At 41.0% G+C, this 26,625-nt stretch overlaps 1 protein-coding gene across 1 annotated transcript in view; it reads right to left on the reverse strand.

Annotated features, from left to right (window-relative positions):
- The window catches only part of PRRC2C (proline rich coiled-coil 2C), a 104,361-nt gene extending 79,188 nt beyond the window's left edge, over positions 1-25,173 (reverse strand). Inside the window, exons 1-6 of the mRNA XM_015832023.1 lie at positions 25,063-25,173; positions 16,378-16,529; positions 15,360-15,537; positions 12,690-12,799; positions 10,221-10,358; positions 4,859-5,100 (exon numbers count right to left, since the gene is read on the reverse strand). Of these exons, the coding sequence (XP_015687509.1) occupies positions 4,859-5,100; positions 10,221-10,358; positions 12,690-12,799; positions 15,360-15,537; positions 16,378-16,492 (783 nt within the window). The 5' untranslated portion in view covers positions 16,493-16,529; positions 25,063-25,173. The remainder of the gene's footprint in view (positions 1-4,858; positions 5,101-10,220; positions 10,359-12,689; positions 12,800-15,359; positions 15,538-16,377; positions 16,530-25,062) is intronic.
- Between the last annotated feature and the right edge of the window lie 1,452 nt (positions 25,174-26,625).

A 26,625-nucleotide genomic window follows, 5' to 3' on the forward strand; every position in this document is an offset into this window, starting at 1 on the left:
TCTAGGAGAGACGGCGGTCTCTCCGATCGGTCCAGGAGAAGCCTCCCAGAAACCAACAGAAGAAAGGCTAGCTAACTCCATTGTCTAGCCCTAGCTGTAAGCAAACGGAAGTCAAAGAAACTCTACCTAAACTGATAGTAAACAGTGTGTTTGAAGCTGGGTAAGAACTAATTTTCTCTATCCTACTTATTTTCCTGGAAAAAAAAAGAACTCCCAAGAAACAAAAATACCTCCGAGAGTGAAAAAAGGGGAGGGATTCTTCCCCCCTTTTTGGCTATTGGAAGCGGCGAATCTAACTCTTTAAGGAGAAAAAGAAAATTGAAAAATGATCCAACACTGATACCTACTGGTGGATGAGGAGCTATAAAGCTTTTGTTTGTGGCTTTCAAAACCTTAGTAAATACAGCTGCTTAGAGAAAGTGATATTAATAGAAACAATGGATGTTTTACAAGAGGAAATATACGATATGCTGTAATCCATTCAAAGGACAATGATTTTAAACCACAAAGAAATACAAAACAACTTTGAAAGTATAAGTCAACTCATCTCCAATTTAAGTTCACTTCAAAAAAATCCTCAGGAGAACACAGCACAGATGATGGAATATAAATCAGAGGGAAAAGACTTAAAGATGGACCTTTACAAAATAAAAAAGTATGATTTAATTCAAGTGGAAGGAAAGACAACTTATACTTCAACATCACAAAACAAATTGGAAGATAAGAGAAGGGACTTTAATGGAAAGAAGAGTGCAAGTGCTCAGGACAGAGATATTGATTCACTTTCTATATCTACAGGAACACCTACGATCGTATGGGAAAACCTTTGGATCCAGCAAAGTATATTGATCAAGAAAGATTCTGGGCAAAGAAAAGAGATTAAGAAAAAAGAGGATGGGACATATCAGAGAGAATATTTAAAAAAGAAACATGTGTTTGAATATGGTTAAAGAAATAGAAAAAATTTGAAACACACCATTCTAAGAGGGATGAAATGTTTTAGATACTTAAACATGACTGAATTCAAGAAAAGTACATATATATATATAAGTGAATTAGAGTTAAGGGATTAGATGACTAGATTTATTTGAATAGAATGTCTAAAGATTAAATATATTCTTAACTATGATTAAAAAGAATAAGAAATTTGAGAAAATAAATACTATTAATCTAGGAGGGATATATATTCTAAGTACTATATTATTTCTTATGTTCTGTTATTACTGCTTTCCTCTCTTTTTTTTTTTTAAAGAAAAGAAATGTATTAATATGATGATGATTGTTTAGGAATATTGGAACACTTTAAGAAGGATGAAATGTTTTAGATATTTAAAGGTGACTGAACTCAAGAAAAGTATATATAATACATATAAAATGTTTTGAATTAGAGTTAAGGGATTAGATGATTAGATTTATTGAATATAATGTTTAAAGATTAAATATATTCTTAACTATGATTAAAAAGAATAAGAAATTTGAGAAAATAAATACTACTAATCTAGGAGGGATATATATTCTAAGTACTATGTTATTTTCTCTGTTCTGTTATTACTGCTTTCTTCTATTCTTTTTTATTTTTTTATAAATTTTTTTTCATTCTTTTTCTTTTTTCCTCTTTTTATTCTTATATTTAATACTTAAGAAACATAAAAATGTGAGATGGCTTATAAGGAAAAAATAGAATCAAGTCTGTCAATGTAAATGTAACTAATTGCTACCAGTAAAAATACTTAAGAATTTGGTGGGAGAAATAAACTAAAATAAGGATTGTAACAGGATTGATGATAAGGCAATCCAAATGAATGGAAAGAAAAGAAATGTATTAATATGATGATTATTCTTTAGGAATATTGGAAAAAATATATACTAAATTGTCATTTATTAAAACAATAAGAATTGTATTAACGCAATGTTTGCAAAAAAGGATGTTTCAGGGAAAGAGGAAAGTAAACAAAATTAATATATGAAATACAGACTATAGAAAGTAATTGTTAAGGACTGTTTTTACAAATGTAATCCAGACATCACACTGTTTACCAACTATTGAATGACCTATGTTTGTGTAAAAAATCAATAAAAAATATAATAATAATAATAACAACAACAACAACAACAAAAAGGAATGGTTCAAGAAGAAGCACATTAAGGTCAGTCTCCAGACCTTAATCCCATAGAAAATCTGCGGAGGGAGCTGAGGGTTCGAGTTGCCAAACATCAGCCTCGAAACCTTAATGACTTGGAGAGGATCTGCAAAGAGGAGTGGGACAAAATCCCTCCTGAGATGTGTGCAAACCTGGTGGCCAATTACAAGAAACGTCTGACCTCTGTGATTGCCAACAAGGGTTTTGCCACCAAGTACTAAGTCATGTTTTATGTAGGGGTCAAATACTTATTTCACTCATTAAAATGCAAATAAATTTATAACTTTTTTGAAATGCGTTTTTCTGGTTTTTCTTGTTGTTATTCTCACTGGTAAAATAAACCTACAATTGAAATTATAGACTGATCATTTTTTTTGTCAATTGGCAAACGTACAAAATCAGCAGGGGATCAAATAATTTTTTCCCTTACTGTAAGTTTTTAAAACTAAAAAGGAATTTAATGTAAATTTACTAATTTACATAGCAAAATTATGCAGAAGTATATCATCTTAAAATGTGATGGCTCTTATAAACATGCATTTTACATTTCACTCAGATCTATTTATATTTCATAAAATGTATGGCTATATTTAAACAACTGCAAATTAGCTCAGTAAGAGGAGATAATATTAACAATTTGTTAGCACATACAGTCCCTTTGGTCAGCCTTCACATTTCCAGTTGAATCAGAAGACATTGATATATCATAAGTTCCCAATGTAAATGAAATCAACGGTTTAAGATGTCAGGATGTTAAACCACACTATGAATCTGATTTTGTATTTTTGTCAGTTCTGAAGTTTGATTAGTTTCCTGACTTGTTTTGTCCAGTAAAGTGCTTTGCAAAAGTATGATTAATTGAAATATTTCTATAAATGCTCAGTCAACCAGGAAAGGAACACGGAGAATACCTGCATAAGCAAAATAATTATTCACATCTTAGAATATAAAGCTAAGGTACAATAGTCTGAATTTGCTAGTTTCTGCAACTAATACACCTGAAGAACATTTCTGACATCTCATGTAGCCAATCATAATAAGCAATCAATCTATCCAAAACAGCATGCTCTATTTTCTTAACAAACGTTTAAAGCAAACTATGGCAATTAAGACAAAAACAAAATTTAAAGATAAAAGGACTTTGTTCTTGAGTAGAAATAAAAAGATGTGGAAAAAAATGGACTGGCTTATTTCTGATCTAGTAGCTGGAGAATCCATTCTGTCCTATACTTAGTCTCAAAACAATGGTCATTTTGAAGGCAGTTCACACATTTATGTATTTATTTCAATTTTTCCAAAATTTCAGCCCCAACTCCCCTGAAAATTCCTCCCCAATGATTCAATGATTTTTAATTCTATTACTGAGTTAAAAATTCTTCAGTTTTTAATGTGTAGTGTCTAGAGGGGCGAGTGGGACAAGCTTCTGTGTTCCAAGTCTGTTGGTGTATGCCTCTTATATCATACTGTTGTCAGCCTCAAGGAGCTTTTAGAAAAATGAAAAAATGCATTGGCTTGATTACTGATTGTATGGATAGAATTAATACTTTCTGCTCATATAGTATAAATCAGAGCTCCCCAACCCCCCCAGGCTGCGGAGCGGTATGTTAGGAACTGGGCTGGTAAGTGACGGGCATGCGAGTGAAGCTTCATCTGCACATGTGTGGGATCTAAATTGTGAGCAAAACCATCCCCCCGCCCCAGTCCGTGGAAGACAATATTTTTTTTGAAACTGGTCCCTGGTGCCAGAAAGGGTTGGGACCGCTGGTATAAATGATACTATTGAAAGCAGAGCCTCGTAAAATAGTAGGAGTGGAGTGTACTGGCACTTTTTTATTTGTTGTGTAATGGTAATCCACACTATCCACGCAATTAAGCAGGAACAGTCCAGTTTTGAAACCAGCACAAGTTCTTCCCATCCTGCAATGAAATGTTCATAAACATTTAAAGAAATCCTGTAGTATCATAGCAATGGAAGTGCAATGGTGTTGCTTCGTTAGCTGGGGGTTCAGTCTTAGAGCTGCTAAATGTTATTTGTTATTAGAAGCTGAATAACTGCTAATTGAAGATTAATTAATCTGCACTAAGAATGTTGAGTTTTCTCTCCTATCAAAGCTGTTTGGGACTTTAAGGTATATATTTTTTTGTTTGTTTGTTTTACTTTTTTTGCTTCTACTTGGTTAAATTGTAGCAAAAATCAGCATCTATCTGTACTAGTGGTCTTGGGTAAAAAATAGGGAGCAAGGAACTTGTTCTGATTTCCCATTATTTCTGATGACCAGAAATTTGAAAAGATTTGAGTTTTGTTTGAGTTTTTTTCCCTTTGGAATGAGCTAATTTGGAAAGTTCAGGGGAAAGGGAGATGCTCTGTTCTGGGGGGGGGGGAAGAGTAGTGCTTTGTTTCACGCGTGCCCCAGGTGCTTTAATTGATCTGGTCACAAACCAAAAGATACTTTTTGAATTCTCAGGCTATGAAAACTCTTTCTCAAAATTTCATGTTTTGTAAGATTCTTAAAAAGGATTATTATTGTTTCACCTTGTCTATTGCTTAAGTGTAATCTAAATCCACACCAGAAATGGAAGAGACTTACTAGCAAACAGGCCATACTGCTACCTGCTGTGTAGGAATAATTTGTCCATCACATTCATTCCACTCTCTTTATGACCTGACTCCTGGCGAGTGAAAGAAATTTTGAAAGAATTTGATCCATTGGACTTACATGTGGTGGTACCATCCCTCTATACTGAGGAAGGATCCCTGGCTGTTGCTGGCCATTCATCTTAGGTGGGGGAGGTGGTGCTATCCGTATCTCTTTCTTCTCTGGTACCTTAAGGACATCCTTTTGTTCTGCTGGTCCAGGCATATTACCCTCTTCTTGAATAAGAGGTTTTGCTTCTTGATCAGTTGGAGAGTTTGGGGAGTTTAAACTTCTGCCTCCGCCTTCTCTCCAGCTAGCAACATCTGCATTGGAAAAGGGAACATCAAAATCTGAAGTGCTGTACTAATATAGTAACCAGTTTTATTTTCCTCTTCTCGAAACCACCCTTCTCCTGCCTGAAAAGAGTTGAAGCAGCCCAAACTGAAGCCATATAACCTAGACCAGGGGTGTCAAACTGCGGCCCACGGGCCGGATGCATCATAGCGAAACCGCGCCCACCCCTTTGCCGGCAATGGCAAAAAAATCGCGATACAAGTCGCGACATGTCACGTGACGTTGCTAGTTTGACACCTCTGACCTAGACAATTGCTCAATGAAAAACTGAAATAATCTGTGTGACTGTTCGTTCTGCTTGACCACTATAAAGGGTAGGATCAGACTTTACAAAAAGGGGTTGCCTCATCATACTAGGTATCTATCAGTATTTTTTGGAGCATCTCCGTTTTGGAAATCCCTAGTATTATGCAGTGCACTTTCCCAATATGACTCTGCGTCCTCAGTCCTCAGAAAGCCGGAAACCAAAAATCTTTGCTAATGTACAGTAGTCCTCAACCTATGACCACTTGTTCAGTAACTGTTCAAAATTGCAATGGTACTGAATGAATGGTGATTATGACCTGTCCTCAGAGTTCCAGCTTTCTCAGCATCTCCATGATCGCATGACTGCAATGTGGGTGCTTGGCAACCAGTTTGCAATTATTTATTTATATCCCATCTTTATTATTTTTATAATTTATTCAACACAGTGAACATACCTAATATTCCTTCCTATTTTCCCCACAACAACCCTGTGAGTTGGGCTAAGTCACCCGGCTGGTTTTCATGTGTAAAGCATGACTAGAACTCACGGTGTCCAGGTTTCTAATCTGGTGCCTTAACAAGTAGACTAAACTGATTTGCCAGTTATCTGCAGCTTATTAATGACCAGTTCCAGCCTCCTATGATTATGAGTGCTCTTTGCAACCTTCCCCGCCAGCTTGTCCAGAAAGTGAATAGGGAAACCAGCAGGGAAGGTCACACGTTGCTAAAGTAACTCTCTCCCACCCGGGCAGCACTGGCCACTTACACACTCCCAAAGTGCATCCTTCAAAGTGCACTCCCTCAGACCTATGCTGGACCCTTGGGCTCCCTCCCTGATCCACCAACCCCTGCGCTCCCCAACTTGCACACTTGCTATGTTTCCCCCAAATCCATGCACACCCCTCACTCCCTCTCCCATCAAGCACTAGCCACCTACCTACCTGCTGGCCTGGGTCTTGCAACATGCTGCTGACTTCCCCATTGACTTTGGTTGTGGGAAGCGGGTAGGACGTTACTTTGCCTAACAACTATTGGATTCAGTCAACATCAGCAACTAGGACTGCAGGGACTGCCATTACTAAGCCATGCAATTATACTTTATGACCACATTAGTTAATAATGGAAATTCTGGTCCCAGTTGCCATTGTTAAGTCAAGGGCCACCTGTAGTACTAACCGCTACTTATCTATCAGTACTTCTAGAGCAGGGCTTTTCAACCAGTGGTACAGGTACCACCTGTGGTACATTGGCACCTGGCAGGTGGTACGCGACCATCCTAGAAAAGTGGTAGCGGGGGAGGGGAATGAGCTGAACCGGTGGCAGCATCGCACAAGCCTGAGAGATGGCTGGAGCTGCAGGGCTGTCAGGGCTCAGCGGAAGCGCCTGGATCAGTGTCGCTTTCCAGCTGATCAGCACTTCTTTGGGGCTGTCAGGGCTCAGTGGAAGCGCCAGGCTCCAGCTGGAGCTTGGCACTGATCCTGGTGCTTCTGCTGAGCCCTGAAGAAGCACCAATCAGCTGGAAAGCGGCACTGATCCTGGCGCTTCCGCTGAGCCCAGAAGTGCTGATCAGCTGGAATGTTGCAGCCTCTCCAGGGTCTTGTGATTTACATTCAGATGCGTGGCAACTGATTCATATTTATGACGGTCACAGTGTCCCAGGGTCATGTGAAGTGACCCAAACCTGCTGCAACCACCCAGCAGACGGGGGGAATAAAAATCAAAACACCCCCCATCCCACCCCTGCTCCCAATCCTCAACAGAAATGCTCACAACAATGGAAACCTCGGACAGGAGGAAGAGTACCGCTGGGCGGGCAGGCAGGTGTCTTGCTCGGCTGTGGCTTTGGGGGCACTTTTTTCAGTGCCATTGTAACTTCGAACAGTCACTAAGCGAACTGCTGTAAGTCGAGGACTACCTGTACTTTATCACTTTTTTCCTTTTTTGGGGGGGGTCATCAAGTTTTTGACACCTTGCTAGGCGACTGATGGTACTCGGATGTTGACATATCCTAAAAGTGGTACAATGGGTGAAAAGGTTGAAAAGCCCTGTTCTAGAGCCATCTTTTGTTCACTCCTTTTATCTGACAAGCATTATAGGCATTGTTCCACATCTGAAGGCCTTTAAGCCTGCATATTTGAAAATTTGAAAACAGATGTATTCCAGACTACATTTTACATTTTTAAATCTTTTCAGTCAAAGAACACAAGAACACAAACTATTGTTTGATATGAAGTCTGAACAAATTGTGCCATAGATAGGTTACGTTATTTAGGTTGTAAAAGTTCAGATAATTACCATGTTTTCCCGAAAGTAAGACCATGTCTTACTTTTTTTGGGCTCTAAAGTAAGCACTAGGTTTTACTTTCGGGGAGGGCTTACTTTTTGCCAGTACCTGCACCAGTAGGCCGTGAGTGCGTGGGGGTGGGGCCTGTGCATGGGGTGGAGAAGCAACGCGGCAGCGAGAGCATGGTGGTGGATCAGTTGCTTCCCTCCGCCTGCCAGACACCCGCCATGCAGGATAAGGTTGCCATGGGGTGGTGGCGGAGTTGCTTCCCTCCGCCTGCCAGACACCTGCCAAAGCTGCGCAGGGTAAGGTTACCACCCCTGCCCAGATGCCCTCGCCTCCCCGAAGCATTTTTTTTACTAACCTGCCTTTCAGCTGCATTGCATTTCTCCGTTCACTTCTCAGCCTTCGCCACGTGTTTGTGGGACTACCAGTAAAAAAAAAAGTTCAATCAGACTTTCTAACTTCTTGAGACCTCGCGAGAAGTTAGAAAGTCTGATTGAATTTTTTGTTTTTACCGGCAGTCCCACAAACACGTGGCGATGGCTGAGAAGCAAATAGAGAAACGCAATGTAGCTGAAAGGCAGATTAGTAAAAAAACGCTTGGGGGAGGTAAGGGCATCTGGTTGGGGCGGGTGCGGCAACCTTATCCTGTGCGGTGGTAGGAGAGTGGGGCGCGTGCCCTTCCCGTGCCAGGCCAGCCCCTGCAGCCCCGGGCAGGGTGCTAAAGTGGGGACTACCAGGCTGACCAAAGCAGCAGGCAGAGTGCTGGAGGCTCGGGGAGGAAGGGCGGGTGGGCCATTGGCGAGCGCAACGTGGCTTGGCTGAAAGCAGCCTCAGAACAAGTGGGGCAGATAAGGAAAGAAATCCTCGCTCCCCCCAGGAATTGCCTTTCTTTGCTTACCTGACTCCCAGCCCCCTGCCGTTTCTCCTTCGCAATCCGCCGTTGTCGCGTGCAGGGAAACAAAGGAAGTTTTTTGGGAGGGAAAAAAAAGTCAATCAATCAATTCCAACTTCTTGCGAAAAAAAAATCTCGTGAAGTTGGAATTGATTGATCTTTTTTCCCCCTCAAAAAAAGTCCTTTGTTTCCCTGCATGTGGTGGCGGTGGATTGCGAAGGAGAAATGTTTTTCTGTTTTTTCCCCAGGGTTTCCCATCTCCCAGTTGGGTTGGGGCGGCAGTGGGGGTTAGAGTAACGTATGGTAGGCCTGTCAGCGGCATTGGTCGCGACATGGCAAATGGCTGTGTTGTGCCGAAACCAGCCGTTTGCCGCCTCCTGCTCAATGCCGCTGCCATGAGGCCGCAGAACAAGCCGGGCGGCGGTAGGAAACCGGTATAATGGAACATCGGTCAGAAGGGGGGAGGATCGGCCAGGCCTCATGGCAGCGGCATTGGGTGCGATGCCCGAGGTGTCAAATGGCCACAGCCAGCATCAAACAGCCATGTTGCAACGAAACCAGCCGTTTGCCACCTCCTGCCCAATGCCGCTGCCACGAGGCTGCGGAACAAGCCGGGTGGCCCTAAGGTATACAGGTACCATGGGTCAGATTCCCCCCTCCCCCATCGGCTTTGCCTCTTCACAGGCAGGCAGGCCGTGCAGGCCCTTAAGTAGGGCTTACTTTCGGGGGGAGGGCTTACATTAGGCCCACCCCCCAAAAATCAGCTGAGGCTTACTTCGGGGAAACACAATAATAAGTTGTCCTTGTTCATCTTTGCCAATTTGGCTTATTTTGTATTAAAAAAAAAAACCATCAACCACTGCAACCAAAATGATAATCAAACCTACTACTCAGAACAGGGAATGTGATCAACTGAGTATCTCTTAATAATTTAGTAAGTAACTGAAAATAAAAGAGGCAATGTTAATTTGTAGATGAGGTTTCAATTAATGACAGCAAATGGATTAATTTCCTTAATCCTAGATAGATACATCATCCCAGGATATTATTTGCAAATTAATTTTGACATGAATCAAATGTGAATGAACACTGAATTCTATGAAGAACTTTTAAATTTAGTTATTAGATTTGTTAAGGCTGCTCAAGTCTAAGACAACTTGGTAAGTCTAGCACAGTGGTTCTCAACCTGTGGGTCGGGACCCCATTTGGGGTCGATCGACCATTTCACGGGGGTCGCCAAGCAAGGCTGTCCGCCATTTTTTTCCCCTTTTCCGGCGGGTGCCTTACCTCCCTTGGGCTGGGCCAGCTGGTGGTCGGCCTGCTCCGTCTCTGCTGCTTGCCAGCTACGCCTCGGCCGGCGCAGGGGGCGGAACCGCGCATGCGCGGCGCTCCCGGGCAGGGAAAGTCCTTGACTTACGACCGGTTGGGTAGTCCTTGACTTATGACCGGTTTAGTCCTTGACTTACGACCGGTTTAGTCCTCGACTTACGACTGGTTGGGGTCGCGGCATTAAAAAGGTTGAGAACCACTGGTCTAGTACATCGATAAAAAAACAGACTAAAAACCACATAACCCTGAACAGAAACTGCACTCCCCAAGATAAAAAACTAATCAGGAGCTCCACAACCACACCAATCTTAGGCTATTTTATGCACACCTACTTTGTGGACGCAAACTTGGCCCAGGACCGTAAGGTTCTTCTGGCGCATCCTTTTCTTTATTTTCCTTTTCTTGATCTCCAGCTGCCTGCAAACTAGGAAACTCTTGCTGGAAATAACTATTTATTTGAACTCCAGGACCTGAAAGTTATTTTAAAAACTCAAATCACTACTGCATATAATGTTCTTTTATTCTTATATTTAAACAACAAATATATTCTATAATAATTCAAATTACTTCAGAAGATGTAGAAACACAGAATAATAGGGCTAGAAGGAACTTTGGAAATCTTCTAGTCCAACTCCCTGCCCAAGGTGTAAATCCTTATTCCCTCCTAGACAAAATGTTATTCAATCTTTTTTTCAAAATCTGCAGCAGGCAAGCTGACAGCTATGTCACCCCAATCCTTCTTTTGTTAAGCTAAACATTCCTAGTTGCCTTAGCTCAGTGATGGCGAACCTTTTAGAGACTGAGTGCCCAAACTGCAACCCAAAACCCACTTATGCATCGCCGGGTGCTGGGTGGGTGTGGCCCATTGGCTGGGTGTGGCCAATTTGGGGTGTGTGGCCCATTGGGTGGGCGTGGCTGCGGTGGTAACAGTAGACTGGGTGGGACTTTAAGTTCAATCAATCAATTCCAACTCTGCAAGATCTTTTTTTTCCCGCAAGAAATTGAAATTGACTGATTGAACCTTTTTTTTTTTTTGCTGCACATGGCATCGGAGGCCTAAAGCAAAAAGGTTTTATAAAACCCAGCTGAAGGGACCTAGGACTGGGGCGATGGCGTGCGTGCCCAGAGAGGGCTCTGAGTGCCACCTCTGGCACCTGTGCCATAGGTTTGCCACCACTGCCTTAGCTGTTCATTGTATGATTTAACCTCCAAACCCCTTATCACCTTTGTTGTTCTTCTCTGCACTCTTTTTAGGGTCTCAGTATCTTTTTGGTATCATGGCGACCAGAATTGCTTGCAGTATGTATGTATGTATGTATGTATGTATGTATGTATGTATGTATGGATGATGTATGTATGCATGCTGACCATCTTGCCTAGAGGTGACTCTTATACTATTTGTAAATATAGTTTTATGCCTTTAATGTGTAGCTTTGGATCATTTTTCTCAATAAAAAATGAACAAATTAAATGTTTTTGACTTATTTAATTGGGTTTTCTAATTAGTTTTAAGAGATATGTAGAGAACAGATCATGTTTAGGTCATATTTATACCAAAATACTGAACATTCAAAAGGATTCAAAAAGTTGAAGACCCACTATAAGTTGGATCAATTACCCACAGGGAGATAGCTGGATGAGATCAATTACACTAAGCCCACTGGATTAGCTGTCTCATTCACAATCATGCTATTAGAAATCCAACTTGGAATTTAAAATCAGCATTGTAAGACCAAAATGTAGACTGGCCAGTAAGTCTAAAATTTTGCAAGATGGAAGACTCAACATAAAAAGTAACTTTCATACATGTAACTTGACATTTCCTTATTTGACAAATCCCTCCCCAGCTTCATACTTCCCCCTGTAAGCTAGAGGAACTGTTCTCTCTTTACTCTCCCTCAAAGCCACAGAAGCAGCAGCAGCAGCAGTCATACTTATAAACAAACAATAACACATATACAGGACATAATGCCCAAAATAGTTTTTTTTCCCTTAGCATCCTTCAATTTTTGCATCAACTCTTTAGACACAGATCACACACCCAAGAGGATTGAATCCCTTATAGCTCTGGCCCGGGGAGAGTGCACGAAACAGAAAAAAAATGTTTTTGTTTATATCTGGAGCAAAATCCTTTCTAAAAGTTATTCCAAATAGTTTTAGATCATCACTTTGGCAATATCACCTCTTTGGTGTTTGAGAGTAATCAGAGTCTGGACAAAGCAAGTATAAAGCAAACTGAGGGAATGAAGTTATCTTTTAATTCCCTCCTTCTCCACAGCAGCTCTCACCACAGCATAACTCACTGGTCTGAGCTTCCAAGCTTCTTTCCTCTCTCCCCCAATGCAACATACTCCCCAGCCAAATTGGTCCCCAATCTTCTAAGTGTTTTCCTTCTTCTCAGCTACTGTCATCAATGACCTTGGTTCTTTTTTTTCTGGCTTCTACCTCCAAACTACTTTTGTCAGGAACATATTTTGATCAGGCATAGACCTCCCAAAACCAGCGCATACAAGCATTTTAGTGTACTTTTCCCCCCATAAAACAATTTTCACTTTAGCAAAATTGTGCTGTATAAATACTACCTTCTCACCCTTTGATTTCAAATAGTCTCCCCTAGGTTTTTCTTCAGAAGGCAACTGCTACACACTTGAAATTTCAATGCTATGCTCCATCTTTCAAAAAAAATAATAATGATCCTACTACATCTCTAATACTACCCAAATAAACAAGAAAATGAAATAAATAAATGAGTCTTAGAGTGCAGTGGCTCAGCTAGATTGGTCCATCTTTCCTCCACTTACCATCACCCTGTCCACCCTGTTTGGTATTAGCCCATGATTTGACAACAGGAGGAGCTTCAGGAGGAGCAGGAACTGCAGGTTTTGGCTGCACCTGTGGTACTTCCGCTTGTCTAAAAAAGAAAAATTTGAAAATGTCTGAGAGAAAATGGCTCACATAATGACTGCAAACCATATTTTAACGTATAATTCAAATCTTCAAATCATTAAAGAAAGCTTCTATGGTAACAGCAGAACAACAGTATATGAATACATAGACACATTTATGAATGCAGTTCCCAATACTTCTCTTAGTAGAATTTCTACCAACAATCTTATTTCTAAAGTTTTAATACAAAATAAAAGGGATGAACTTCAAGAAAGCTTATCAGGATTTGCATGAAATAGTTTGCATCATATAATTTTAACTATATGATACAAACTGTTCTTAGCACAAAGAGAGATAACATCTAACATCTAATTTCAATTTTCATTTATTTATTTTTTCATGGTGGAAGTGAACAAACCTATAAAGCAAACAAAAAATGATCTGATGCTGCCACAAAATCTAGTAAGTTTAATCAAGGATGAAATACTCCAGAATGGACTCATATCAATGCTTCAAAACAGCCTCCACTAAAGGAATACCTATAACTACTTCCGAAATGGAGGACCAGCATCAAACCTCGATTAACTATAAACTTATACTTGAAAAAATTCTTGAAGCTACTGATAATTAAATCCAGACTGAAAGACAAAGGCGCCAGCTTGAATCTACAAATTGAAACCCAGAGTCCAACTGAAGAACTTACAACTCAGAAAACAATAGAAGCGGAAGAAATTAATCACAAGAGAGAGGATCTTGAAGAACAGCAACTACAATATATTGAAAATGCTCATAACCAAACCCTGACTGTAACTAAAGAACCTACAACCCAAAAAGTAATGGAAGCGGAAGAAAGCAATACCAAGATAGAGTGTGTTAAAGATCAACAAGGACAGCATATTGAAAACTTAGATAACCAAACAACAACTACAAAACTGGACATGACCTTTTACTTAAATCAGAAGAAACCTGAGGAAGAAGAAGACCAGACCAAATTGAAGATAAAGATATTAGAGCAAATATGGAGAGCTGACCCACCAGGACAACAATTTAATGATTATAAATGGGCCAACTCCTCTGGAAAATTGATGACTAGATGGTCTCCTTTGATTCAAGCAACACGTGCAGGAATGAAGGGAGATCTATCTGATGATTTAAAGGCATTGGCATGGAAGCCTGGCTGGCACAAAAAGAAAGCTAGGTTTTAAAAAATGGGGTCTTCTGATTTATTAGAGAGGATTTTAAAGTCTTAATGGGCTAAAGGGAGATTTTGAGATGAAGGGAAATGATTATTAGATTTAAATATTCTGGAAAATGATAAAAAATAAAGGACTAACTGATTTAATATTTAGGACTTAGATTTATAAGGGAAATTGAAAACAACTATTAGGAATCAGCCTTGAATTATTCTTTAGCCCAGAAAATATAGATGATGGATTTGAGATAATAAAGGTTACTCTATTTGTAAGTAGTGATGTACTAGAACAAGAAATAGAAAATCTATATCAAATAGAATGTGATTATATTTAAGTAAGTAATATGTGTATTTTAGATATTATAACTTTTGCGTAGTGAAATAAAAGAAATTTGGGTTACCAGGACTTTAAATACAATGGATGTTAAAAGTACATTGGAATACTGTAATTAAAAATGAAAAAATAGCTAAAACTTAAAACAGGATATGGATATGTATAAACACAAAATATATTGATAAATGTGTTAATTGAGTTTGCCATGGTTAGAAATTTACTAATTTAAGTATGATACATTGAATTTTAAGGGAAATAGAGAAGGCATTTTTGATAATGCAACTTGAGATATGTACTAGAGACTTTGTTATTGAACTATTGACTGCCCAGTCACCACGCTGCTTTCCAAGCACTCAAATGTAAAACTGGAAAACCAATAAAATCTGTTTTAAAAAAATACTTATTTGACATGACAGGGCTTCTCTGTTTTCACTCATCATGCCCTGTATTAGCAGGCTGCATAGTTCCGCTTTTATATGCAGACAATATATCTATCTCCCAAATGGGGATGAGAATGAAATTGAGGGATTTGATATTTTACTTAGAGGAAATATGAGTAATAAATTATCAGAAAACTAAAGTGCTTATATTTGCATGAAATTCTTATAAAATGTATAATTAATGTTATTACTAATAATTAATAATGAGCCTTGTGAAGGGCCATCAGCTGCCCTTCCTCAGCAGGAGGAAGAAGGCGGTGAAGATCAGCTGGGGGGATGAGGGGTGGGCAGTAGAGATAGGCAGCAGCAATGGAGGCAGGATAGCCAAAAGGTGGGATACGGGAGGGAGTCAGGCAGATGGAGGAGTTGAGATTTGCGTTGCATTTGTAAATTTAGGCAGGCTGCCAAGCATCCAAATTCTTACGATGTGATTGCAGGGATGCCACAACTTCAAGGACCAACCATAACTACTATTGGTTCATTGATATTGTAACTTCATGTGGTCATTGAATGAATGGTTGTTAAGCAAGGACTACCTGTTGTGTTCTGTTAACACTCCTGTAGCATATGCTAAAACATTACATTAGTAAAAGGAAGGATGATTTGTAGTGCAACTTACTTTTCTTCCTCATGCTGTTCTTGTTTAGAAGCCCAACCTGTGCCATCCTTAGGCACAATGTTTATATTGGGATCATTGCCTTTGTTTTCTGCTTTAAGACTAGGGAGGTTAGCTGGAGGGGGCATTCTCCGTGAAATGGCAACTTTCCCAAGACTTTGTAATCCATGACGAGTTGTAACTATGCAAGAAAAAGAGTGTGAACTGTTAATATATATTCATGTTTCTACGCATCCTTTTTTCTTGGAAACAAAAAGAATAATTCCTGACAAAATACTATTAAAAGTTATACAGTATTTCTGGCCATTGAAAAACTGGGAACAAATTACTGCCCTCTCACTTATTTGCAAATGGTGAAGGAGCAAAATATAACTCTTGGTTTCCAAATTAATATAGGGACAAGTGAATATAGCATGTTAAATATCTGGTTATTCTTCTGTAGTCTTATTTAAACAAATAGTAAACAATACAAAACATCATTAAAGTCTAATGTTAAGCTGTAAGATTTATAGAGTGAACTTTGTTTCCTAAATCAAGCATAAATTAGTTCTATTTTTATTAGTTCTAAATTAGTTCTATTTTGCTTATGGAACTTGTATACACTGTGAATTTGTTGTTCAAATACACATATATTATTTATTATGGATGCAAACTGTTTTTCATTAAAATATACATAACATTGAACAATGTAATAAAATTTATACAAATCAAACACAAATATTTAAGAGCTGGAAGATGAAATTCATGGACTGAATGCCAGATTAACAAAACACTTAGCACACTTATATACAATCTTGCCAGAAGCCTTTTCAGCGATAGTCCTTTTAGTAACATTATTTAAAAATATATGAATACTGACTATAACACTGTCAAGCACATAAATTAATAAAGGTAACTAGGTTACAAAATTGAAAATCTGAAGTTAAAATGCCTTAAGCTTTGATATTTCTGCACAAAACAAAATTATATCTGAGTAAGACCTAATAAATGGGTAGGAAATGTTCAATTTTAACAAAAATACCTGTAGTTTTCTGTGTTTCCAGAGTCTTTCCTTTATATGTATTGAATAAACTAAGTGTTGCATACTTTGTTTTCCCGTCCTTTGCTTTTGTGCTCTGGCTTGACTTCTCAGACATTTCAGTTCATCGAGTCTGGAATCTCCTTGCTCACCCCCTGAAAAGGAACAATAAACTGACTAGTCAAAACAACCTAAAAAAGAAGACTTGTTACATCATGCACAGATGTAATTACCATGAGAATTGGGATATCCAGAATGTAGTGCAGCTGCTCTATTAAAAACTGTTGTAGTTCTTTCCAATATATGAAATAGCACAGGGATGGCGAACCTTTTAGAGACCGAGTGCCCAAACTGCAACCCAAAACCCACTTTGTATCGCCGGGTGCCGGGTGGGCATGGCCCACTCGGCGGGCGCAGCTACGGTGGGCGTGGCAGACTGGGTGGGTGTGGCCAGGGTGGTCATGGCAGTCTGGGTGGGTGTGGCCACTGGATGGGCATGGCTGCAGTGATCATGGCAGACTGGTTGGGCGTGGCCACTTTGATGTTGCTCATGGGGAGGGATGCCTGTGGGGGCCGGGCAGGGTTGGGGGAGATCTAGGGGGTCTCTGGCGGGTGGGATGGTGGGCAGGAGGCTTGTCCTGTGGGGTGAAGCGAGGCAAGGGGCAGGGCGGGGGTGTCATTGCTGCAAGGCAAGGCAGGGGCTGGCTGCTACCTGGCACCATCGACCCCCGCACACAGCGAGCGCATGGGGGCCAACAGTGTCCATCAGCAGCCAATGATTGCCCGCCCCTCGACCGCTGCACTCTGGGGCTCTGCAGCCCACTGCCAATACCAGGCCAGTCCTCCAGCAGCAAGCGGAGTAGGGGAGGGGGAAGCGCGTGATGCAGATCACCAGATGCGCCTACTCCGTCCCATCTGTTTTTGCTTGCGGTTGGAGAGCAGGTTGCTGCTAGTCATGTCCTCAGCCCCCTCGCAGATCTTGCCCTTGGCCCGCATGTGGAACCTGTTCCCCACACACACCCGACACACCTTAGCCCTGGCTCGGGCCACCGGCGCCAACAGCTCATGCAGGTCCATCGCTGCCTGGAGCACCTGGCCCGCCCAGCATAAAGGAGGTGAAACGGCCGGCTAGCAAGCTCGAGTAGAGGTGGTAGAGCACGCCCACGCCCAGCAAGCCAAAGGCCACCCCAAGCGGGGAAACCCGGATCTCCATCGGCGCCATGGCCCCCCAGCTAAGTTTATGTGCCTCCCCCCATCTCTGCTGGGCCTGGGAGACCATGACGCCGATGGGGATCCGGCTTTCCCTGCTCAGGGTGGCCTTTTGCCTGCTAGCCCTGGGCGTGCTCTACCACCTCTAAGTGGGGCTTCCTAGCTGACCGCTTCACCTCGTGCTGGGCGGGTGTGCAGGTCTGGGTGGTGGCCTAATGCAGGGCTTTTCAACCAGTGGTACACGTACCACGAGTGGTACATTGGCACCTGGCAGGTGGTACGCGTACGACAGGTTGAACAGCACCATAAAATGTAAAAAAAAGTGTAAAAGTGGATGAGGTGAAGCAGCAGCAGCGCTGCACAGGCTTGTGGGAAAGTCAGCTGGAACTGCACATTGCCTGGGTCCTACTGAGAGCCCAGGATCAATGTGTGCAGCTCCAGCTGATTGGCGGTGGCCTTGGGGATGGCAAGCAGCCTCATGCAGTCTTCAGGCTTAGATTCAGCTGGAGCTGCGCGACGCATTGCCTGGGTCCTGCTGAACGGGAGAGATGATATTAAAGGGGGTGACCGAAGAGAGGATATTAAAGGGGGCTGAGAGAAGAGATGATATTAAAGGGGGGGTGAGGACTACCTGTACTTTATCACTTTTTTCCGGGGGTTTTTTTGGTCAAGTTTTCAAAGTTTACTTGCTGGCAGCAAAAAGCCTTGGAGAGCAGAGAAACCCACCCCCATCCCATGTAAGGGGAGCATTTTCTCCTCTCTCGGCTTTTTGCTGCCAGTGTGGCAGCGAACAGCCAAAGGAAGTGGAGAAAAAAAGTCTGATCCCATGTAAGGTGGAGGATTTTCTCTGCCATACTTTTAAAACTTTTTTAAAAATTTACTTGCTGCAGAATGTGGATCCTTCTCATTCTGCTGCATCAAGTAAAACAGTCTGGCAGCGAAAAGCCTTGGAGAGCAGAGAAAAACCCTCCCATCCCACATAAGGAGGATTTTCTCCTCTCTGCTTGGCTTTTTGCTGCCAGACAGTCTGGCAGCGAACAGCCAAAGGGAGTTGAGAAAAAAAAACTGATCCCATGTAAGGTGGAGGATTTTCTCTGCCATACTTTTTAAACTTTCTTTAAAGTTTACTTGCTGCAGAATATGGATCCTTCCCATTCTGCATCAAGTAGAACAGTCTGGCAGCGAACATCCAGTGGAGAAAAAAAACCCGGTCTCAGGTAAAGTGGAGGATTTTCTGACAGTCCTCGTCCCCCTTTTTTGTGGTCAAAAAAACTCTGCGGTCTGATCGTACGTAAGTACACGTAGGTTGGGCCTTGCTTGCTGCAAAGCCAGATTGCAGCAAGGAAGGAAGGGATTGGAGGCACGTGAATGCATACTAGTCTGCCCATTTCTGGGCCGCTTCTCCGAACTCAAAATAAATTAGGTACCAGTTCTATGGAATGAATCCCACCACTGGGGTGGGGTTTTGTGGGGTTGTTACTAACGTGCAGTAAGATGGTAAATTCAAGGAGGCCATAGTATTCCATTCAGCCATGGAATATGCCATTGCTCCGACCCACCCCTCGCACGGAGTGTCCTGCTCCCACCGCGCCACCCCAACCCTTGCACGGAGCGTTCTGCTCCTGCCGCCCCGCCCCAACCCTCGCAGAGCACCCTTCTCCCACTGCGCCGCCCCAACCCTCACACGGAGCGTCCTGCTCCCGCCGCCCCAACCCTCACAAAGTGCCCTTTCACGGAATTAATCTAGCCCCAAGCAAATCTTTAAACTTTCTGCACTCGTTCCTATTCTTCATTGCTGAACAGCATTTAAAACATTTAATTCAGAAATGAAATTTAACATAGAAAGATTGGATTTGCATTAAAGTACAATGGGGTAATTTGTAAGGTACTACACCAAGTAAACAAGCATCAGGACATAGCACAACACTGCCAGATTTAGAAGAGCATTTCATACAGTAAGCTATTAAATATGTAAACACATGCAAGGAAGAAGACCCTAGTACTTCCAGTCTGCAAAGAATCACTTATTCAGAGCTCTTCCCAAAAAATTAAACTTAAAAATAAGTTTTAAAAAAGATTTTAAGTTTTTTTTTAAACTCTAGTTGCAACAGCAAGCAAAACATCTCAGAAGACTACTGTACTGTATCCATACAGTGAATATAAGATTCTAGCTAAAATAGAATGCAAACACATAAAAATATAAAACTACAACCCTTCTTAAATTTCACTGTCTTATAAATTAGGACAGCAAATTGAAAATAGCATATATAAAATCTACTCTGCTTTCATAAGGTATAAACAGCATGCTAAACTGCAAATGGAATTTTTAGGGAATACACTCTTTAGTATTCTTAAGATTACAGGAACTTGAATATAGTGTGTCAACAACAAATACTCTATTACAGAACTATCTAATTAGGGATGCAGTTGAAGAAATCCCTTTGTTTTTTTAATAACAATATTGTTTTTATGTCAATCTCTGCACTGAATTGTTCTATTTTTTTTCAAAAAAAGGAAACAAAATTATAGCTCAATCATGTAAGAAACATCTGTAATTACTGAGTGATTTGCATAGTATAAAATCTCTTTTAAAGTCAAAAGTCTTAAGAAAAACAAATGGCAGTACTAGCAGAATACCTCAAGGCAAATACATACACTGTGATTAAACATTAAATCTTGCTCACTGTGAAACCATAAAAGCCTTGAAAATACTTGTACGGAAATCAAAAGTCCATAAAAATGGACTGCCTGTCCATTAGTCATTATCTGTTGAACATGGATGGCCTCAAAGAGGAACAAAAGAGGAATAAATTCTTTATATTACAGCAGCATTGTCAATTGGACTCTTGGAAGAATCTGTCTCCAAAGGGAAATACATATTTATAACTTTAAGCAAAGACCATTCTGTTATTTAGCTGTAAGTTAAATGGATATCATTATTTCACCAATGTCAGCTTTCTCAATACATAAATAGTTTGAGTGTGGAATTTTACACATAGAATAGTACCTGACAGAGGGCACAACCAAACAGACACATTCAAATACTTTGCTTCAGGCTATGAGACAGCGGGAAAGTATGTCAGCATATGTGCACTGCCTTCACTGCCAATCCCTCTTGTGGCTCTGCAAAAACCAGGGTATCCAGCCTCTTTCACAGTTCAAGGCAAAATGGCCATCAAGGCCTGTAACCAGTGATTGAGAAAGAATGGGCAAGATTGCAGCAGCATAAAATGGCCTGAAGTTGGCTAGATCATAACCCCTGACTGAGTCATCAACTGTATCATTGATGATGATGGTATAGGGTTCTGATAACTTTGTGCTCTAGTGGGCAGTAAGAATCAAAATGTAAATACTGATAGCTGTGTGTGGGTTTTCTCTATACTTCTATGTTGAGCTTCTGTCTTCCTTAATAAGTGTACTGCACAGTCCAGGAAAGCCAGACTATTGCAGTATGCATTGTGGATTCTAAGCTTAATATATGCCATTGTTTTAAAGTTTTTATATTTGCATAAATATTTGAATATGTGAGTGATGTCTGCTAATCTATCTTAAATTCTGGTTCTAATAATATGGATCTTCTATGATCTTCATTATTCATTAACAGACTAGTTATTTTCCCCTGTTCAAGTATTTGCACTGTTAAAACATCACTTTTACTACCTTCTCACTGTAATAATGAAAACCTAAATTCTTCAAGGAATTGAAATATTACATTGAAAACAAAGCACAGAATTAACTAATACAGTAAAAATTTGATTAAAATTAATTTAATTTGGAAAAAGAGCACACTTTTTTGATGGAGGCATCACTACTTTAATGTAAAAGAATCTACAAGGGATAGATGTTGGTGTCATGGTTTCAAAAACATTTCAAGTCTAATATATATAAAGGTACTTTAATGCACATAATGTAACTTGACATTGCACTTTTAGAGAGGGACATGAAGTACCAGGAATTATTTTTAAAAGAAAATTAATTGCTGAGGTGTGGGGAAAGAAAAATAACTATACTTTTTCATGAACAAAATAAGAAAAATGAAAGTCAACATATTAAAAAGATATATTATAATTCAATATCAGGAATAATCTAAATGCTGCAAGGTTAAGTGGCACAAAGGGGGAGGAGTTAAGTATATAAGGAGAAAAACCTCGCTGCTTATATCATGTTGGAACAGTTCAGAGAAACATTTACCTTTAACTTTTCAACTCTTTAAGGTTTACAATTACTTATGTAGGCTTGAACAGCTACCATCTTGGTAGTCTTGAATCAAGATTTTATAATCTAGGATTATGGTTAACTGAGTTGTGAGAACACTGTCTTAACATAATAACATGTATCTCTGTAATCAAGATAACAATCGTATAATTACCTTTTATTCATATCATTTTTACTCAGGGATCATCCATCTATTAGCATTAAGATTGCCAATTTACTGTTATATAAATGAGCCTTTCATTTGGAATATTCCTTATATCATTCTACTTCACTTTGATCAACTTTATCTAAACTGAATGTGATTTTTTCAATCTAGATCAGAATATGATTTGCAATCTTATCTGGCTGATTCAGATTTAGCAATAAAGAGGAACTACCTAAGTATTCAGGACAAAAGAACAACCAGATACAAGACCTGTTAATATAATATAAAGTTTAGTTCATAGTCATGACTTCAACCAACATACAGACTTGATTAACTATTTTAGCAGCAAACTATATAGAAAAGAGATCACTTATACTGTGTTTTCCCAAAAGTAAGGCCTACCCCGAAAATAAGCCATAGCTTGATTTTTTGGGGTGGGCCTAATATAAGCCCTACCCCAAAAATAAGCCCTAGTTTTGGGGCGAGGCACACACCTAAAAATCAAGCTAGGGCAAGGATGGGGGAGTGGAACTGCCCCACGCGTCCCGCACCCACTTACCTTGCAGCCAGGCCTCTCCTCACCAGCCCACTTCTTCTGGGGTGTCTTCTGCAGTCAGGCCTGCATTTTTCAGTCACAGTCCTTTCTGGAAGGCTTGTGCAGCCAGAACCAAGCTATGGATTGAATCCATAGTTCAGTTCTGCAAGACCTCTGCAGCCGAGGACCAAGCTATGGATTGAATCCATTGCTTGGTACTCGGCTGCAGAGGCCTTCCGGAAAGACCTGACTGCAAAATGCAGGCCAAAATGCAGCTGAAAAATGAAGGTGCTTCATCGGTCAGAAGAAGTGGACTGGCTGGGCAGGGCTATCGATGCCAGAGGTGAGTATAAAAGACCCCCCTCCCCCAAAATAAGAGCTCGTGCCTCATTTGGAGGAAAAAAAAGACTGTCTTATTTTCGGGGAAACATGTTATATATAGCATTCAGACAACTGATATTCAAAAATACTCACACAACAAAGCCATTAATTAAAGGAAATGAGAAAAGGATATATAACCTTGCTAAAAAAATACTGAGAATCTTCTACCTCACGTTTTCTAATACTGTCATTTTTATTATTAGAATGAAGATTCCTTATTGTTGTTTTCTTTACCTTTGAACTAGAAAAGGAGTATGGGTTGCTGCACTGAGTCCCATCCCCCCAAAAAATCACCACAAAGAAGAGATTGCCTTGAACTTTTCATTGTTCCAAAAATACAGCCTTAAGATTTATTTGCAATGTTTATAATCCTGGAGATCTCTAAATAGCATATTACAGTACACAAAATAAAAATACATAAAAATACACTTAGGGACCCAAGATTTGCTGAAACAATAGTCTTAGCTTGTTTATGGAACATTAATTAAAAAGTGACTGTGCGATGTGATGTGATGGAGAATGTTTCATTAAGTGTAGGCTACACAGAAAAAACATGGTGTCTAGCTCAAACCTCATATAACAGCTCTCAATGATTAAACCAGTCAAATGATAAGGCAAGGGTGAAAAATTCAACTAGTTTAGGACAGTGATTAGAACAATAGTTTTAAAAAGCTGGGATCTTATTTCCTTATCAGCAACTGTCTACATTTGAATGCCTATGGTTATTCTCAATCATCCAGGAACCAAAAGTGCTTTTTTCAGTTAGCTCTGAAGAAGCTTCTTGGATGAGAAGTGAAATGTTTTGAAAGAAAAAAAAACACTAAGAAGTCCAGTTGCTTTTGGAGGGAAAAAAAGCATCGAGAAAACTGTTTACTTAGTTACATTTTGCCTCCTATACTTATGCAAGAATGACCTTAGAGGATAAGAGGAAGAGCTGCAGATTAGACAATTGTTATGCAAAAGGTATCTCAGCACACAAAAGGAAAAAGAATGTGGGAAGCATCTAGAAAGAACTCTCCCTGGTTTTCTGGAAAGTGAAAGAAAAGGAGGGGAGAAATGCTAAGATAATGTTAAAACACATGGTTTTTGCTCTGGGTTATCTTAAAGGGCTGACAACCAATTTTACAAATTCATCCATTCTGTGGCAGTCACCTGTAATTTCTTCTAGGAAAAGTACGTCAGCTCCAAGGATTCGTATCATAAAACTACCAAAGGGTTGGGGAAAACCACAGGAAAAATAAAACTTGAAATATATTGGAAGGAGTATTTCAACTGGAATATCTCTGTACTTTTCCAGAAAAAAGATTCTGATAAAGACCTCCACATCCAGATGATCAGCAAGGAACCTTATTTTTCAGTCAATCATATACCGGTACTACACTAATTGCTAACTGACCTATTACTGTCAGAATCCTCTTCAACACACAATTGTCCTTCCTGCCAGTTCATTGAGGAGCAAATTCGCCTGATCTGAATGGATTGTTTTATTTATTAGATTTTTATCCCGCCTTTATTACTTTCTAAGTAGCTCAAGGCAGCGAACACATATAATATTCCTTCCTCCTATTTTTCCCCTCAACAACCCTGTATCCTTAATTTTTTTTATCCTTTGCCTCACCATAAAGAAATTACTTTCAAACTTAGCACAAGTACAGGAACAGCAGCCTTGAGCAATCTTAGGCCAGGCTTAGTCACATAAGTTAGTCATGTTCCCCAGAAGGAACAAATCGGAAAGGAGAGAAATGCCGGATGAGGAATGAAAGGTGAGAATAAATAGAATAATCGAGGCTGTTTAGAGAATTGGGGTTGGGAAAAAATAGTTAGGAAACGACGCCGGAACCTTGAAGACGAAAAACCGGATGTTAAAAAAAAGGGATCTCCGATTCCGGCGGTCTTCTCTGCCCCCTCCCCCCACAAATTTCCTTTTGTCCTGAGTTAGGAGTAAAATAGGAAGCTCAAGGCGCGGGTCTTCCAGCTCATCCTTTAGACCCCCAAGGTGCAAGGGAAAGGGCGATGCTCTCTCTGCACTGGCGCCCGGCTCCAGTCGGGGCTCGCCGCGAGCCACCCGACTCTGTCCGGCGGGAGATTCTCCCCTGCCCGGAGCCTTTTAAGGATCGCCGGCACCATACTTCCCTCCCCCTTCTCCTTCGGCCCCTCGGCCTCTGCTATTTTCCAGGTAACGCCGCCTCGGGATCCCACTTACCGAGGCCGAAGCGACCGCCTGAGCAGCTTTCACGCAGAGCGGGCCAAAATGGCGGGCGAATAGCCAAACCGGCGGCGCCTAACAGCGTCTGACTTCAGCACGCACGTAGCGCTTGCGAAGCCACGTGACCGAGCTACTGTGCCGATGGTGGCGCCAGTCTCTTCCGAGCGAGCGTTTGCGCCCCCTACAGGAGCCGCGGAAACTGTAACGTGCTTCTAATACCTGTTGCGCCTCCGAAGGCACATCAATCTACAAAGAGGGAGTAAATTTTCCTCCACGCTCAATTTTACAGGCATATCCACCGAGAAAATTCAAGAATATTTCCTATTCCTAGATGTCGGGGCTGAAATGGGCAAGAAGCCTGGCTTGCTAGTGTGGAGCCCAGTGTGGAATGCAAGATGCCTAGAGGGCCACCTTTGGTAGGCTAAATTTATAGCGGGGGGGTGAACCAAATGTTGGGTTAAGAGGCCAATGCTAATGCTCATGCCCGAAAACGGTGTAAGGCCTATGGTGGAGGCAGTGGCGTAGCGTGGGGGGGGGGCGGCCGCACCGGGAGCAACATCTGGGGGGGCGCGCTCGCACTCGCAGCTCTCTGCCCCTGCCTGGCTCACTCACTCTCTCTGCAGTGCTGGCTGTGCGAATCCTATCCGAGCCGCCGGGTCGCCGCCCACTGTGGAGGGGGGGGCGCAAATTACTTGCCTTGCCCCGGGTGCTGACAACCCACGCTATGCCACTGGGTGGAGGGCCAGGTCTGCCAGAATTGGATTGCTTGGGAATGCAACCAAAAACGGGTGGTAAACTCTTACATAAAGCTAAATACTGGCGGTTAATTAATTTCCGGATTGGCTGTAATCCAGTGCCTTCAAATTGTGGGAAGTCAGCCCACCCAGAGAAGGAAATATTAAAAGGGCAGAATATTATATTTCCTCAAAAGATCTTAAAGAGGCAGAAAAGCATGCCCAGTTTTTCCTAATAGCCCCAAGTCTCCCTCTCCCAAGCAGAAACCAGCTCTGTAGAAATGCAGATGTAATAATCCATTCAGGAAGGTGTAGCCCTCCACCTAGAAGCTTAGAAAGACAAAGACAGCTAAAATCTACATAACCCACCCAAACTCTAAGACAGGACATAATAGGATTAACCCACAGATGCCAAAGGGGCACACTCAGACTCAGGTCAAAATACATGACATAGGAAATACAAAGGGGGTATAAAAACCCACTCCCTACATACTTTCTCTCTTTTTTCTTCCAGAGCTATCTTTCTATCTGGCTCTCCTCTTCAATAAACTGCAACCTTCTTTTCATAGCTTGTGTTGGTTATGTTGTAGTGGGTTGAGTGATCAGGTGCGTTTGATAAAGTTGTGTTGGAAGATGTTGTATAGACTATTGTTTTCATTTTCCTGAAGTTCAGGGTTGTTGGAGTGTGTTTGTGCTTGTTTTACATAGCTTCTCTTGTGGAAGGTTGGCTTGTGACTTCGGTAGTGGAGCACTTGGTTAGTGTGGGTAATTTTACAATAGATTTTTTTTTAATTTGCCTCCATTACCTCTGCTGATATAAATTGTC

This window comes from Protobothrops mucrosquamatus, unplaced genomic scaffold (assembly GCF_001527695.2).
Source record: "Protobothrops mucrosquamatus isolate PMUCROS unplaced genomic scaffold, P.Mucros_1.0 scaffold_294, whole genome shotgun sequence".
Lineage (NCBI taxonomy): Eukaryota > Metazoa > Chordata > Lepidosauria > Squamata > Viperidae > Protobothrops > Protobothrops mucrosquamatus.